The sequence below is a fragment of the Amphibalanus amphitrite genome, unplaced genomic scaffold (genome assembly GCF_019059575.1).
Source record: "Amphibalanus amphitrite isolate SeventyFive unplaced genomic scaffold, NRLGWU_Aamphi_draft 000246F_arrow, whole genome shotgun sequence".
NCBI lineage: Eukaryota > Metazoa > Arthropoda > Thecostraca > Balanomorpha > Balanidae > Amphibalanus > Amphibalanus amphitrite.
This window is the reverse complement of record NW_024881741.1, coordinates 188,560-205,517: the sequence shown is the minus strand read 5'-3', so window position 1 is coordinate 205,517 and position 16,958 is coordinate 188,560. Positions and strand designations below refer to the sequence as shown.

Below are 16,958 nucleotides of genomic sequence, written 5' to 3'. Positions count from 1 at the left end.
TGCGGCGCAATATCAATATTATTTCGCCGGTAGGTACTGGCTCCCAGACCATATTGGCTACATTCTAGTCACGTGACCTTCAAATTTTTGTGACCCTGACCGGTCAAGGGGTGTACGCTACGGAGGTCATTTCCGGGGCAGTATCCAGCGTGCGCGGACCAGGTGTCCAGGATGGCAAATTTGCAGGGCAAATTGTCTTGCAGCGGGGCAGTCGGCGTGGTTGCCGGCGGCATGACCCACGGCCAGGTCGCCAAGGCAATGGGCATGAGTTGCCGCACAACTTGGCGCTGGTTGTCACGCGACAGAAGCGGATAGACGCCTGAGAACAAGCTGGGTAGCGGCAGGAAGACTTACGCCAGCCGGGTAGCGCAGATCGTCATCGCGAAGTGCGGAGCTAAAGACGGGCTTATCAACAAGGTATCTGGCAAGGAGGCTGATAGCCAACAGTCATCCAGTCTCCAAGTCGACAATCCATCGGTACCGGTGGATGTCTGTAAAGCTGAAGCCCACCATTCACCAAGCCACGTCTCCAGCAAAAAACTTCTGCTGAACATGTCCACTGTCCAGGGCCACCTTTCAACAAGTCGGCGTCCCGGCTCATCGAGCTAGGATGACGAAGGACTGGTGCAGAGCGAGCCTCCCAGCATTCTGGGAGAATGACAAATGACCGAGAAATAGTTCCGACCTGTCGCCGATTGAAAATCCTAGTGCGATCGTCCGGTAAGAGGTGAACAAAATGGCACCAGGATAATCTGAAGGCACGCTGACCAGGAACGTTCGATCTGTCTGGTCCAAGATCAGTCCACAGAAGCTGGACATGTTGACGTCTGATGTCCCGGACCGTATGCTTGCCCGTATCAGGGAGAAGGTGGGATACATATGTAAGAAAAGCGCGCCTCTCGTGTTTGTTATTTTCATGTAATTGACGCTGGAAAGCAGGGGTGCGGAGCCGGAGCCGGAGCCGCCGGAGCCGGCATATTTTGCCCGGAGCCGGAGCCGTCAAAAAAGCGGGCGACTCCGGCTCCTTTTTTGAAGAGGAAAAAATTATTGACCTAGTTCGGTTTGACAGTTCAAGGCAGTAAAACATGCCGTATTGAAAATATGAAAATCGCCTTGCTATGCAAATACAGAAGCAACGTACACCAATCCCATAGTCTTTTTTCTTCCACCCGTACTTAATTGCATAGGGGATAGGGGAGTATTAGAGCCGGAGCCGGAGCCGGAGCCGCCATGGCATTTCACCCGGAGCCGGAGCCGGAGCCGATTTTTTTTTTCTCCAGAGCCGGAGCCGGAGCCGTCTGAAATTTCCACGGCTCCGCATCCCTGCTGGAAAAGTGTGACATTATTTTTGGGACACCCTGTATAAAACTGGATATATGTGTCACATTTCTTTCGTAAAAAATGGACGACGTCTATATGACTCCATTCATATGGACGAGGCCGCAAACTTCGTCAATGAAACGTTCATGAAGAAGGCCGAAAACATATTTCCCACCCGGGACAAAGATTGTACACTGTCCATGCATTACACGCATGGAGCTCATACATTTCCATCTATAAAACAATCTGACCGGGCGGCCGCCTCAGGGTCACCCGTGCAGGGACCTCCACTGCCCCCGACGTCACCGCCACTGTCACCCTCACCATCACACTCCTAACGACGCCTCTTTGGGAAGCTCCGCACATTGAGCGTGCCTGGGTGCGCCTCTGATTGACCTGACACGCAATCAGATGCTGTGCCAGCAATACAAATAAGGATACCTGTGTAAATATTAGAGTTGTGTGAATACATACACATAAATATCTGACGGTGCGTTCAATCATGCTCCAGACACAAAATCGTCAACGGACACGGGATGAATGATCGTGAAGGCCTTTTGAATACGCTAGCATTAAACAATATTTGTCCTTCCCTTAGGTGGAGGTCATGTACTTAATATTGCAGCTCCATAGTTAATAAAGGCACCGTGATACACGTGTCACATTACGTTTGACCGACTGGATTGCGGATACACTGAGCCACGCGTTGTGGCACATTTTTACAGACGGATTTCAGCAGAACGATGTCTCTGTCAATTTGTTACGGAGGACGGGAAAGGCGACCACAAAATCTCTGTGCACCTGAGCCTGACCTCGACCTGTCTGATGGTCAGTAATCTCGCTCTTGTTGTCATGTATTCTGTGTAATTGTATGACGTTGAGTAAACTAAAAGTCCTCCAAAATAAACAGGAAGAGGCGTTATAAGTACCTGGCAACGATCATGAGAAAATGCTTCGTCATGAAGGCAAAGTGTGTAGGCTTTGTCCATACGAACATGATATGAAACACAATTGTGTTAAATATCGTATTTGGCTCTAAAATCTTATCATTTACCTACCCAGCTTCATCAAAGGAAACATTTTATGGAAACGTTGGCAAAAATTGGCAATTCCAGGGTGTTTCACTAAAAGTGTCAAAAAGTAAATGCTTATTAAAGATATATAAAATACGCAAAGCACGTGGTTGCGCACGTGGCTTTGTTGCAAATTTTTGGACATTTATGCTTTGGCCACTTAAGATATATTTTACACTCATATGGAGCGAGGGCAGGAGGCCAAAGTTACTTGTCGTTTTTTCCCTTATACAGAACAAGAACAGGTTATTTACATCGCAACAGGAGCGGTGGATTACACTTACATTTGGTGCTATCAGAAACATTGAAACCGTACGCCGACTTTTCAGGAAACGTTTCACTCTCTCACCTCGCTACGACCCAGATTATAAAAGTTTCAAAGGGCTTCTTGAGAGGTTTAAAAGGGTTCCTTTGATGCCGGTTCCAGTCCAAAAAAAGCGGGTCGCCCCCACCTCTCGGCGGGAATCGTTGAAAAGGTCAGGGTCTTTTTTAGGGCCTTTTAAGATAAGAAGCTTATTTCAGCATCAGAAATAGCCAAGCCCTTACAAGTTATCAAAAACAACCACTGTAACGGCTGTAGCCACCAAGAACAGGCTGGACCAGAAGTTCCGTTCCCGAGCCGAATAATCAGCTGCCTCACCGCCCGCCCCTGGCCAGCGCGAGGCCCCGATCTGTCACCGCTAGCCTTCTGGTTTTGGTCAGTAGCTCTCGCAGAGCTGAGGAAGACTCAAGTCGCATCACTTTGGGAGCTGAAGAGCACAATGCAAGGCTTTGCCGACAGTATGGACGCTGAAGATGAAAACGGGCTGTGAGGCACCTCCGGACACGTGCCGAAACGGTGCATCAAAAGAAGGGGCGGATATGTGGAATAGGTTTGAGTGACGGTGATATCATTTTTATATATTCAAATGTCCAACAATCGCGGATGAATTGATGTGCAAATGTCCATAGAAAACATTGTTATTATGTGCATTAGGGCCTTTTACTTTTTGACACTTTTAGTGAAACACCCTGCGTTTCCATGGAAAACGAGCGCCCATACCGGTAGCGTCAGGTAGCGTCAATACGCTGAAACAGGGCCCTGGGCCGGGAATCCGCAGTCGTCTAGCTGTCAGCGGACGGTTGAGGGGAGCTGTCAGAGGAGAACGGTCGGCTGTCAGCAGGACGGTCGGCACTTTAGAGGTGTGATATGTGTTGTAGGCGAGCAATGGCATCTTTGAGCATCATCATAAGTAGAAAAGTATGTATAAATAAAAATTGCCTTTCTTACTTTCTTACGCCTTACATACTTTTCTACTAGGTGTGATATGTGATTGATAAGACGGGCTGACATGGCCAGAACGCCACAGGTCGGCAGGCGCTAATGTGAGTGACACGACCGGAACCACTTGGGCCAGTTAGACTGACAGATAGCTGATAGGGAGTTAACGGGACGTGTTAAAGACATGCAAATTGAATCGGTGGCAGAACACTGATGACTTTCAAAGACAGCGAAGCGCTGACCCGCGGGTGTTGACTTAGTGATAGGTTGGGCTAAATGTTAAAATAATAAAATGAAAAAGCAAAATAGGTGAACGGGTCGGCTAGGCTCATTTTCACTCCCGAGTTCATTTTCAACCTTCGAATGAGACACCAACATAACGAGTCCAGCACACGTCTATCACGTATGTAACACTGGAGAGAATCAGGTCAGGTCAGGTGGCCGACCTATGGCGTCACAAAGGAGCCTGTCCACAGCACAAAATGCCGCGACATTGTAACGCATCAGTAACAGGGTATCCCTCGCAGAGAGAAGACATTTCTGTCAAATAATACGGGCCCTCCCCGGTCCTTCAGCTTTGTTTTCTTACAGAAAACCCTTTGAAAAAGATATTTGATCTTCCACTCGGAGCCATGAGGAATCCTCTACATCTCGCCTCTCAAGGCTGATGAGCAGTAAGCAGTAAGCAATATCAGCAGCGAGCCGAGAGCGTAGGCGAAAGCGCAAATGAAACTATAGCAGTCCTCATTTATCAGCGTTCCTTTTCGCCCGTGATTGCAGCGATTTGGGGTAAACAAATCCGCAAAGTCCATCTCGCTCCCATTTATTGACATTGGCCATGTACATGTACATCTAAAATCAATCTGTTAGTCCAGGGGACAGTCATTCACCGCCACAACTGATCACCGACAAACCGAATCGTCAAGAACCTACACCGCCTGTCAGGGATTTCGAACGGAAAAGCTCGGACCCACAGCTCAGCCGGCCCCCTCCCGCCGTCCCGTCCGTCCGGCGGCCCCGGACCGACCCACGGGGCCAGACCCGGGGCCGCGCAGCCCGCTGCCGGCAGCGCGCGCGGGCCGCGGCCCTCGTCCTCCACCGACTGCCGTCCGGCCGGCGCCGCCATAAATTATGGAAATTTTGTACTCGGCTGATCGTGTTCAAAGGAGGAACTAAGATAGCACAGCGCGCGGCCCCACCGGCCGGCCGGGCGCCCCCAAACACCAACAAGGGCGCCGGCGGCACGCCAGGGCCGCACCAGCCGAGCGGAGGGCGACTGCACACACTGGGCGCGGCGCGGCGGCCCACCGCCGCCCCCGCATTGATCGTCCGCTGCTATCGGCGGCGCGCCGCCGGACTGCTAGCGCTACCGTTCGAGCTGCTCGCGCGCACACTCACTCGCAGGCAGCAGGGCCCGTTACGCAGCGCCTACCAGCTTCTTGAGGCCCTCGGTGGACATGGACTTGGGCCGCTCCAGGGGCAGGCCGAGCGCGCGGTCCCACACCAGCGAGGCCATGACGCCGAGTGCTCGGGACACGCCAAACAGCACCGTGTAGTAAGACATCTCCGTCATCTTGTAGTACTGCGAGGGCGGACAGAGGGATGGTCACTGGTCAGTAAGGAGAATACAAAGAATGAGCACCAAATGACGAACATGTGCAACTCCTCGGGTCATTACAGTTGGAAAATAAAGTTATATTTTTCATTATTCATCTGTTCAAAAGTATAAAATAACATTTCGAACATGACCGAACAACATCGTCAAAAGGGGTATCTGACTCCTGCCCCCGAGAGAACAATTCGGGCACCGTTTCCCGTTTGGGCCGCGTGGCGGCGCCACTCACCTGAAGCAGAACGCCAGAGTGGGCGTCCACGTTGGGCCACGGGTTCTTGACCTTGCCGGTGTCCATGAGGATGGGCGGCACCACCTCGTACAGCTGGCCGACCAGCTTGAACAGAGGGTCGTCCGGCAGGTGCTTCAGCGCGAACTCGCGCTGGCACGTGTAGCGCGGGTCGGTCTTGCGCAGTACGGCGTGGCCGTAGCCGGGCACGACCTGTGGGGAATCAAAGACAGGGGTTAGAAGCGAAACGGACGGAGGAAGACGAGTGCGAGCGCCAGCAATGAACAGAAATACTGTCAGAAATTCGGGAAATTCCTCTTAAAAAACGAGCACGGTGTTAAAACCTGCTAGGCCTCCCAAGAGCACGGTGGATGCTGGCACAAAAACAAGAATCAGATGAGCACCGAGCGTCTGTCTAGCAAGATATTTAAGTCACAGTAGCTGTGAAATGATAAGATACCGGTGGTATGAAGCCTCTCCTACATGTGTGGATAGAACTAAAGGCGCATGTAACCATTTAAACAAAAGGCATCGATTTTCTGACCACAAACGGCTTGGCACGTCTCTGCCTTCTAAAGAATCACAGCGACTGCTTAGCAATGAGCATATCTAGCGCCATCTAACGCCGGAGTAACCACAGCATCCCACACCCCGCCCCAGCAGCTGCTAGGACAGCCCTAGTCCGCCCCGCCACCCCTCCCGTAACCCCACGCACCTGTCCGGACTTGAGCGTCTTGAAGATGAACTCCTTGAGCTGCTCCTTGGTGACGTCTCCGCCGAGCTCCTGGCGCAGCCGGGTCACCCACACCAGCACCTCCTGGTTGGCCAGGCCGTGCAGCGGGCCCGCCAGGCCGTTCATGCCGGCGGCGAACGACAGGTAGGGGTCGCTGAGGGCAGAGCCCACCAGGTGCGTGGCGTGCGCCGACACGTTGCCGCCCTCGTGGTCGCTGTGGATGGTCAGGTAGAGCCGCATCAGCTCCGTGAACTGGGCGTCCTCGTAGCCGAGCATGCGGCAGAAGTTGGCCGACCAGTCGAGGTCCGGGTTGATGGCGCCGATGCCGCTGCCGTCGCGGTACAGGTTGCGGTAGATGGTGGCCGCCACGGTGGGCAGCTTGGCGATCAGCGCCATGGCGTCGTCGTAGCAGTACTCCCAGTACTTGCTCTTGTGCACGCCCTCCGAGTAGGCGCGCGCGAACGTCGACTCCGAGTTGAGCGCCGTGATGGCGGCCGAGAACTGCGACATGGGGTGCAGGTTGGCCGGGAAGTTGTTGAGCATGGTGACCACGTGCGACGGCAGGTCGGCCCGGTCGGCCCACTCCTTCGACACAGACTTCACCTGAGGGGGAGAAAGGACGAGTCACGTGTCAGGCGCCTGTTAAAGTGTCGGTGATGTCAGCTGTTCAGTGCCAATGTTCAATGCTCACATCGACATGTACGCAACAGCAACAGGCAGCTTTCCACTGCCGAGTCCAGTACGCTGATGATAGCCAGATCGCCGTTTGTGGAAAAAAGGAGGACTTGCCACAACTCATTAGTCGACTCGAGGCAACTTTGGTCACAGTTCGCAAATGGTTTGCAAGTCGGAAAATGAAAATTAATGCGGCAAAAACGCAGTTGGTGACATTCGGAACAAAGCAGCTGCTACAGGGCCTCCCGCCCATCCAAATAAATTTTGGTGGCGAAACGATCACTGAAACGTCAAAGGTGCGTAATCTGGGGCTGACGATGGACCGCCACATGACCTTCCGTCCGCACTTAGACCAGGTGACCGGAACATGCACGGGCGTACTCTTGGGTCTGTCAGCTGCCCGCCATTGGCTACCTCGTGACGTCATGGTGATGTTGGTCAATGCTCTGGTCATGTCGCGAGTCCGCTACTGCCTGGCAGTATACGGAAATGCATCTTCAGAAGTTCGTGATCGCATCCAGAAGATCATAAACTTCTGTGCAAGAACAGTCACAGGCCGATCCAAGCGTGACCACGTTAGTGATGCAGTTCGCTCGCTGGAGTGGCTACGGGCCACTTCGCTTTACCAATATAGCACCATCACAGCATTCCGTACAGTGATCACATGTGGTGAACCACTCTCGTTGGCGGAAAACATCAGCGTGCACGAACACTGTCACAACACGCGTCGCGCAGGGCAATATAGACCGAGATCAATCAGAACCGAGTTGGGGAAGCGTATGTTTGCCTACTCTGCTCCTGCACTGTACAATGAGTTACCGCGGGCAGTGCGGGAGACGGGTGCCGGCGGCTTTAAGCGCGTGCTCAAAAACCATCTGATAGACTGTGAGTGACGTCATCGGCTGCGTGGGAGTGATGTATGTGTGCGTGTAAGTTTTTAACTGCTTGTCTTGCTCGCTTTTCTTTTAACCCATTGCTTTTATCTGTACCTATTGAGGATCTTTTAGTGTGTTTTATACCGACGCGGTGTATGAAAAACCACGATGTATGTGTGGATCACCGAGAATACATATCATATCATATCGACATATCATATCCACGATTGAGCCCTTGTACCAGCCTACGCCCCAGAAAATCCATATCTCTCCCCCAATACACATACACAACACCTTCTCACCCAGCCATTTCACCCGTAAATTACCCCGCCCCGACAGTCACACCTGTCCCCCCCCCCCACACACACGCACCTGCGCCTCGGTGGGCACCTCGCCGGTGAGGAGGAGCCAGAAGAGGCCCTCGGGCAGCGGCTCCTCGCCGCCGGCGGCGCGTGGCAGCAGCTTCTGACACTCGGGGATGCTGTAGCCGCGGAACCGGATGCCCTCCTCGGGGTCCAGCACGGACGTCTCCGTCACCAGGCCCTTCATGCCGCGCATACCGCCGTACATCTGACCAGAGAGACGGGACGGTCAGCGGAGGGCGGTCTGGGAGAGGGGTGGGTGGACAGGGCGAGGGCGAACTGCGAGGGACATATAGTACGGAGTGATAAAGATGGAATAGAAAAGCGTGGCTCCATACAGTGAATCTGTGAGACTCTTACGTAATTCAGAGAGAACATTCAAACTCATCAATTATAAAAGCGCTTGTTTGCAGTGATAACAACACACTGAAATCTTTCAACGTCATGCATTCAAAAGCTCTCAATATCCATGGCGGATTTCACGATTGGGTTTCGAGGAGCACAAAAAAACATAGAGTCAGCAACAAGACACTGTATGGATAAACATTCCAGCCCGGCCGAGAGAAGTTGCTACGCTTGACAAACAGCCTGACAGCCTCGCGACCACTGGCAAAAACTTACCACGAATAAACAGTCCAAATCCTGGAACCTTTCAGACCCATGTCGAGCGTGACAGTCAAGGGGCCCCTCAGCGTTTAGCAGAGTACATCTGTCGTCGCATCTCACATACGTGTAAAGTGGATGATTACAGTAAACGGCTTCATGACTTAATGAGCACAGTAACTTAAGCCGAGCACTTTGCTGGTATCCCTATTCAAGTTTAAATGCACCGTGCCTTAGGCAAATAATTGGCAAATATCACAATAGAAAGTCGAGCACTGTCTCAGCTGCAATCACACAACGGCATCGGACTCACCATGTCGACTGTGATCTCGCCGACCTTGGTGGCGCCGTACTGCTTGCGGAACTCCTTGACTTCGTTCTGCATGGCGGGGATTTTGGCGGCGAGGGCGGCGCGCAGCTCCGAGTCCGGTCCGGACGACATGAGCCGCGAGCACACAGAGACGGGTGCCACATGCTGCCGGAGCGGAGACACAGCGGCGGTCAGCGGTGGGAGAACCATAGCGGCAGTTGTAGGATGGGAAGGGTGGCGGCGATGGGGGGGAGGATAGCGATGGTAGTCAGATATCAATAATCAAGCCAGTGATGGTAAGAGTAGCGATGGTAGTCACTTGTGAAAAGGTCATTGAAGATACGATCATCAAAACGGTCACTGGCGAGCTTGGGGAAAGATGGAAGGAGCAGGTCAGAGTAGGTTTGGTGATGATGATGATTATTTGGGGTGTTTGGGCGCCTGGACTACAGTGGTCATCGGCGCGGGTAGGCTAGATGGGGAAGGTCACATGGATTGTGTATGAATTGTGGAGCCCGTGCAGCAAGCTCCTGTCGACGCAAGAAAGTATAGCCTACAATGTGACGGAGGATGCGATGCAAATCATGCCACAGGCCACTTGACAATGGTTTGATATTTTACAATTCACCAAGTCGGATATCTCTCCGAAATCAGTCAGCCAATTTTAGAAGTAATTGAACCACCACTATGAGCACACAGGTCAGGTATGGCTGTGCACACAGGTCCTTCACCCGACATTGGTGACTAATAATACGGATTTCATCACCAGCAGACGCCATTTACCTATCTCAAATGAGATGTCTGCTAATACAGACTGCAGTTGCACAGTGCCATGATAAACAATCGCGGTGCTTATCGTAACTCAATTTAGGTCAGATAGGCGACTGGGTACCAAACCCATCGAACCACGAGTCGTAAATGCATTAACGTCCATATCATCTTCAGACGCCGGAAACGGCAACGATGGTGCACGTCTGTAAAATGTGTGAGTCATGTCCACGAATCATTAACAATTAGGTATTAGGGATTGACCGTTACATATCAGCATTCATACTCTCCAATCTTGCACTTCTAGAAATTACCAGATATAAATTATAACGTAAGCCAGCGGCTTCTAGCCTTCCGAATTCAGTTTCTCCACCACAAACTATGAATAAATTCTGACCAAAATAATGAAACCACATTGGATAAATGTGGATGAATATAAGTCTTCTCAATATCTCCACCGACAACACGAAACTGTCAGAACCTCTGGATCGCAGTTGATTGAAGCGAGATGAAAAGAATTAAACTAACTACTAAAGCCGAGACCTTTGGTCGTCAGCCGGCGAAAGCCTGAGCCACCTGGCCGGGCGGACCACCCAGCCGCCCCCTCCCCTCCCCGGCGGAGTACCAGCCCCGTCGTCAGCTCGCCGGCCGGTTTGTCGGCTTCCCAGCGGAGTCGGTCTCAGTCCGCAGGTGCCGGCCCGTCCAGACACGGACTGCTGACACGGACTCCCGCTCCTCTCCCGCTCACCGGCCGCAGCGCCCGGAGACGCCGGCAAACGCTGCTAACTGCCAACAGCAGCGCCGGCAAACGCTGCTAACTGCTAACAGCAGCGCCGGCAAACGCTGCGGACTGGCGGCGAGCTCGGTAACAGGGAGGGGACCGATGGATCAGCTATGGTAATTGGAAACGGGCGACCTCGGACAGCTCCGGATAGGAGCGGCCGCATCCCATGAGTAGACTTAAAGTTTAATTATAAATCATTGCGAAAACACAATTTCGAATGAACAAACGGGTGAAAATAATGCCTGGAGCTATAGCCGTGGCCTGGAGCATGCCAATGTTTGTTTTTCATCAATACACGATTAGCGACATAATAGGGCCATACAGTGAACAAATGACACCCATTATAGCACAAAACGCTGAAGTAAAGATACACCCCAGTACAATTCACCCGTATATGCCCCGCTGTGCACGTTTTGAATGTGCCACAACAAGCCTGCGGCGGCCGAGGCGGGCCCGCCGCCTCTGACCTTGGACGGTTATCGGCCGTCAGAGGCGGGCCGGGATGTCGGAGCCGCACCACCGCGGGCGGGAGCCGACACCGGTACCGCGTAACGACACGTGTTTACACCGCTAAACCGGCAGACGGTATACCTACGAATCAGAATGTTCAGCAAAAATTAATTTACGAAAGCAGAGCGCCATTTGATGTCAGTTTTTTATCAGTATTCCGGTGGTTCTGCCATGTATGAAAGCTACTTGCTGGCGTTTCGCAGGCTCTCGTTTGTGAACAACAAACACAACGCGCATTGGTTGCCGGAGCCTACTCCGAGCCACCACCTACATACCATACACAACAATATATTAAATACCTTTCACAGAGCTTGATCTTATTTCTAACTAACAGATCCGACGTCCGCTCATAAGATGTTCCATAACCTGTCGGAGTCACGAGCGCGTCCAATTGACACTCCCACCTGGGTCCATCAGTGACCCGCTGTACCCGCCGTCACGCCCGGCACGCTGCTGCCGAGTCCGTCCACGTGGCCCCTCCCCCGGATGTGACCCGGCTCACGTCTCATGGCAGAGCATCCATCCAGTTGAAACGTGCCCTCAGCTAGATCATGAGGAGCTCGAGAGGTGGGGCTCAGGTTCAAACAGGAGATTTGGAAACGGCTGCGTCGTTAACATAGCACAACTTGTACAACGGAAGAATTGTATGATTGAACGAACAGAGGATTGTAATGAAACAGTATGCACTCTGAGGCAATGACAGAACTTCCAAGAGTGTATTTAAATTCATTCACCCTTCGGATGGTGTATATCATTTGGGACCTCACATGTCGGTGAACATAAACACAGACACTTGGATAACACTCCTGCACATTATCGTTAACCTTCATATCGCAGGAGCAGAAAAACGGAGTCATCATTATCCCTCGCCGGCAAGGGATAATGATGACGGTATCCCTCGCCGGCATGCACCCCCCCCCCCCAAAAGGTTTTTCGCGAATAACTCGCGTAAAAAGCGGCCGATCGCGACAAAACTTTCAGAACCCTCGCGTTGATCATTTTACAACTACCCTGAAAATTTCGTGACCCTGACCCAAATGACCTTTGACCTGTGACCTACTTTCCGAGACCATGTTTGGCCGGAATCGCGATTCGGCGTATGTCGGCTCGCATTAGTCGCGCGTTTGCAATCTTTTCGTGGTTCCAAACGTTCGAACATGTGATTTGATGTTGTTCCCATGCACTAGGGTGGATGTCAAGGTCACCTGAAGGTCAGATCAGGTCACTGACCTTTGATGACCTCAGTTCACTTTTTCGAGTTTTACATGTTCCTAGGCCAGTTTTTGGAGCTGAATTCGAATTTAGCAACCATTTGAACACCTACGAAGAAGTTTTGGTGCCTTCGTAACAAGTTACGAAGCGTCAGAGGCGGTTGAAACGTACTAAAAATACCCGTCACGACCCCTACTGGTTGACCTCACCTGACCTGACCCGGCCTAAATGCATGGAGACATCATCTGTGATCAAAACTAACACGATATTCGTGATCAGCACCCCGAAAAAACCATAGCAGCCACACCTTACGCTGTTCTAACAGGTCCCGATTTTCCCGACTTTTGGGTCATTGACCTGGCCTGGAAGGTCAACCGATGACATAGGACCTTAAAATTGGGTATCATCGGCTTCCTCCCGTGACGGGCAGCACGCTCGTTTTTTCCGCGAAGCTCTAGCTCGATCAGGGGCCAAACGCGAGGGGGGGGGGGGGTCATACCAATCCCCCCATTGTGCCATCGAAGGGCGCAAAATGGCCTGTGCCGGCGAGGGTTATTCTTTTCCTTCGACGGACAGTCACAAACAACATATTTTAGATATGACATTGATTTCTAAGTGATACCTATTAACGACCATTGTCATTCAAAACAAAGGACGCTTATCTAACTTATTATCTCTAAAGTTCTTATCTATATAATTCTAGCTTAGAGCAGGCAATAAATATTTGGTAGGCGGCATTTGAAAAAAAGTCTTAAAAGATCGTTTACCACTTATTTCGGTCACTTATCACTTATCAGGTCAGGTAAAATGTCAGGTAACCAGAGATCATCGAAGGGCAAATTTCGAATAGTTCGACAATTTTTGAAAGGCGCATAGCTTCGATAGCGAATGAAGCTACAGCACCGAGGAAAGCGCATTCTGTAGCTCCTTTAAAGCTCTCTATGGAAATATCATTGATTTGACATCAGATCAACTGGTCCAGAGAGAGAAAAACCGTCAAAATTGACCTTTTTGCGGAAATGCACCTTTTCAATAACTTTTCATACAAAACATGCATGGCACAAATTTTACCGGCTCACATACCTACCTCTCAAGATCATTGTGGAATCAAGTATAACTTTTCAAAGGGTCAGCTTGAAAACTTGACCCAAGGTCGGTCAGTTACGACCTTACCAGAAAAGGGGCAGCGTATCAGCCTGTTATAAATTTTGTCATCTTCTGCCTACCTAGTCATCTTAATCTATATGCTGTAGAGGAAAGCAGAAGGCACCAAATCAGAGCTCAAACTCAAAACGAAAGCCAAGGTAATTGTCCAAATTGACCTCAACCACGGCAGTTTTCCGTGCATATCTGTGTTTTCGGGCATTGTCGACGGCAAATCCTCCGGCCAGCGCGAGTTACGAATGTTGACGCGACAGGTCAAAGAGAACAGCAATAAAAAGTTTGTCAACTTTAAAGATACAACTTCACACTGTATGTGACCAGAGACACTGGCACTGCTGTATCACTGCTGCTAAAAGGACCAGACGTGGATCGTCGCGGGGCGGCCTTGGCCCATATTCTCCGCTGGTCGACACACGGCGTACACAGTCGATCCGAGGTCATCGGAGCCGATAGCCGGTGCGTCGATGGAACTGCCGCTGCTGGTAGAACGGCGCTGCTCCCAGACGTCTGACCCCCGCTGGACCTATTGTTTCAGGTTTTTAGCATCATCCCAATTCCCAGCCTATGATCCCAGCCAAACAGTGGAATGGGATCAGGTCCTCTTGCAAGTTGTACCGCTATTTGATCTAAGTTTCGCGAAAAAGCGCTTGTTGACTGTTATACATGCAGCAACTAATCTCTATTTTTTTCAGGCCTCACGCTGTTCAGCAACCTCTGATATTAGGTCAATGATCCCAAGGTAGGGGGTCCACTTCCAGTTTTTAATAAACATCTCCTTTCAAATGGTGGAAGATATTTGGTTTAGCCACCGCCTTGCCCACTGCCCAGCCACATCAAATGATATAGGTACCTGCTGTTAATTCGAAAAAAGTATACAATATAGTTACATGGGCCTGTGACCTCATGTCAAGGTCAGAAAAGTCATTCAAGACAACAATTTACTTAATAGAGGTCATGCTGCATAGTATCTTATCTGGCAGCCCATTTGAAGGTCACATTGCTCACCTGACAAGCTAGTCAACTAAATTTAATTTAGACTTGTTAGCACAATCTGATGACCTGAAGTGGCCTCACTACTGCAAACATTAACCAGTGCTGCTAGTACCTACATTGTGCATAAATTCAGCAGTCATGTGACCAAACTGACCACAAACAGCAAGCATGAAAATATATGATACACAAACTGTGAGGGCTTAGGATTACTTCCTACTCAGAGATGTCTCCCTGATAAGAAATCCCTGGCAGTCCTGGCTTGAACAAATGGTCATATAGGCATGCCAAATCATTGAACCACAAGCTTTCCTTTGAACAATTCTTGTAAATTTAGTGCCTGAATCTAGTTCAGGCAAGGATATGAGTCACATAAGTCATTTCCTCAAAAGATTACATGGCAGCTGGTGGTTGAATATTGAATAAATTAACAGGTTCTTACATTTCGATGAATATGTTTTCAATATGACAGAAAGACTGAAATAACTGAAACTTAACATTATTGGACAATAAAGAAAACACAAAAATCTTGTTCATAACTAGATGACCAAATGCCGATGTTTCTTTAACTTTGAATTGAAAAGGTACCCAATAAAATGAATTGTGAAGTAGTCTTGTTGCTGGTGTACCCAACACCAAATAAAAACTCACAGTAACAATTTCTTCTGCAATTCAACTGAGCTGATAAAACATACCCAACACCAAATAAAAACTCACAGTAACAATTTCTTCTGCAATTCAACAGAGCTGATAAAACATACCCAAAACCAAATAAAAACTCACAGTAACAATTTCTTCTGCAATTCAACAGAGCTGATAAAACATACCCAAAACCAAATAAAAATTCACAGTAACAATTTCTTCTGCAATTCAACAGAGCTGATAAAAAGCAATGTCTATGCACATACAAAGAAAAACAAGATGAGCATGCCACTAGCAGGTTCAAATGTATTATAAAATGTGTACAGTCTGTCTTAAAAGTACCGCGCAAAATGATGGTGGATCCATCAAGCCTGACCAAGGAAGAGCCTGCTATAATTTCAAAGTCACCGAACCAATTGACCTGGGGAATGGATGAGGATGTCAATTGCTTTGGTGACTCAAATTTAGCAGGCCCTTCCTCAGTCAGGCTTGATAGATTCACTGTCACTTTACACGGTACTTTTAAGACAGACTATACCTATAATGGGTGGAATCTGAAAATAGAGCGCCAAAGGGCATATAAGTACATGATTACCGATAAATCCACCCCCTTTAAATGCCTTTAAGATTTTGACTGTCACATGACAATTTTAAGAGCCTTGATCAACGCCCCAGGCACCCTGTTTTCAGATTCCATGATATAAAGCATAAAAAATGTGCAAACGCATAACTAAATGAGCATAATGCATTCTCAAGTAAGTTTTAGTTGTTGGATTCATTGAAATACATGATAATGAACCATATTTGATAAATATATTTTCAAAATTAAAATTCAGCACAAAGGAGCATTATCTAGAAAATTGCAAGCAAAAATGTCATAAATTTATCACCTAAGTGCAGATACGCCGAAAAGCAGCAAAATATACATAACTTGCGCATCAAATACAATTGTAACACAGTCAGGGACAACACGTTCTCACACTTACCTGAACTTTCGACAGCAGAGGTGCAGAGAATATCTTGCTGAGAGCCATGATGGTGGAAATTATTAAAACAGGAAGGACGGGCCTCGGCAATGCTCCGGTGCCACCAATCCAACGGGGCTCCCGAGGCGCTCACCCAGCCGGCTCGAGCGAAAAAGGACAGGTCACGTGACCGCGATAGTGCTGCCACTTTTCATTCAGCCGCGATCAGCTGTTTAGGGGTTTTCTGCTGCAGCCGGCGCGGCAAAGTATTGGGCGCGGCGACAAACATAAATCTGATGACGTAGAGTTTGCAATTTGTTCGCGTCATCGAAAGGAACAAAAGGCAAAAAAAAAACTGGGCATGTCCTAAAAAAACATAGATTAAACCTTTGGTTTTGGTTTTAACACGCTCACTGACGGGGGTCTGCGGCCTGCGCCAGCTTCGTACCGACGGGGGGGGGGGGGCGGATGACCGCCCCCCTGAGATCTCGAGAACGAAGCAAGATAGCGACAAGCGGTAAACGGCATGGGATACGCACGGACAAGGTCTACAATTTTCACTAAGGTCATTTTCAGGTCAGGTCAACGATGACGTTACAGGGGTCATAAAAGTTAAAATGGCGGCGCTAGATATGGAGAGTTTTTCTCGAAAACTTTCGAATTAGTCAAGATAGGAACAATCTAAGGGCATCATCGTGATCTCGTCAATCCGCTTAGAATGATATATATGTTGACCTCGAAAGGTCAAGTCAAAGGTTGACCTCAGATCACGTGACCTCGAGGTCATCATGTACCTAAATCATTCGATGCGTCTTGACGAGCTGAACACAATGAGACCATCCGCGCGGCTGTATCTTGTTCCTGTACGGA

The 16,958-nt window shown here is 49.7% G+C and overlaps 1 protein-coding gene across 1 annotated transcript; it reads right to left on the bottom strand.

Moving 5' to 3' along the window:
- Positions 1-4,461: 4,461 nt before the first annotated feature.
- LOC122386301 (probable citrate synthase 2, mitochondrial) lies at positions 4,462-16,351 on the bottom strand. Its single transcript, XM_043375374.1, has 6 exons — positions 16,110-16,351; positions 9,057-9,218; positions 8,151-8,348; positions 6,211-6,831; positions 5,499-5,708; positions 4,462-5,236 (listed from the first exon to the last, which is right to left on the bottom strand). The coding sequence occupies exons 1-6, from the start codon at positions 16,155-16,157 to the stop codon at positions 5,072-5,074; spliced, it is 1,404 nt and encodes a 467-aa protein (XP_043231309.1). The 5' UTR covers positions 16,158-16,351; the 3' UTR covers positions 4,462-5,071.
- Between the last annotated feature and the right edge of the window lie 607 nt (positions 16,352-16,958).

Excerpts from the sequence above, each read along its gene's own strand:
- LOC122386301 (XM_043375374.1), bottom strand. The coding sequence starts at position 16,157 with ATGGCTCTCAGCAAGATATTCTCTGCACCTCTGCTGTCGAAAGTTCAG. Across the intron at positions 8,349-9,056 it reads GCGAGATCACAGTCGACATG|ATGTACGGCGGTATGCGCGG; the intron begins GTGAGTCCGATG and ends CTCTCTGGTCAG. Across the intron at positions 6,832-8,150 it reads AGGTGCCCACCGAGGCGCAG|GTGAAGTCTGTGTCGAAGGA; the intron begins GTGCGTGTGTGT and ends TCTCCCCCTCAG.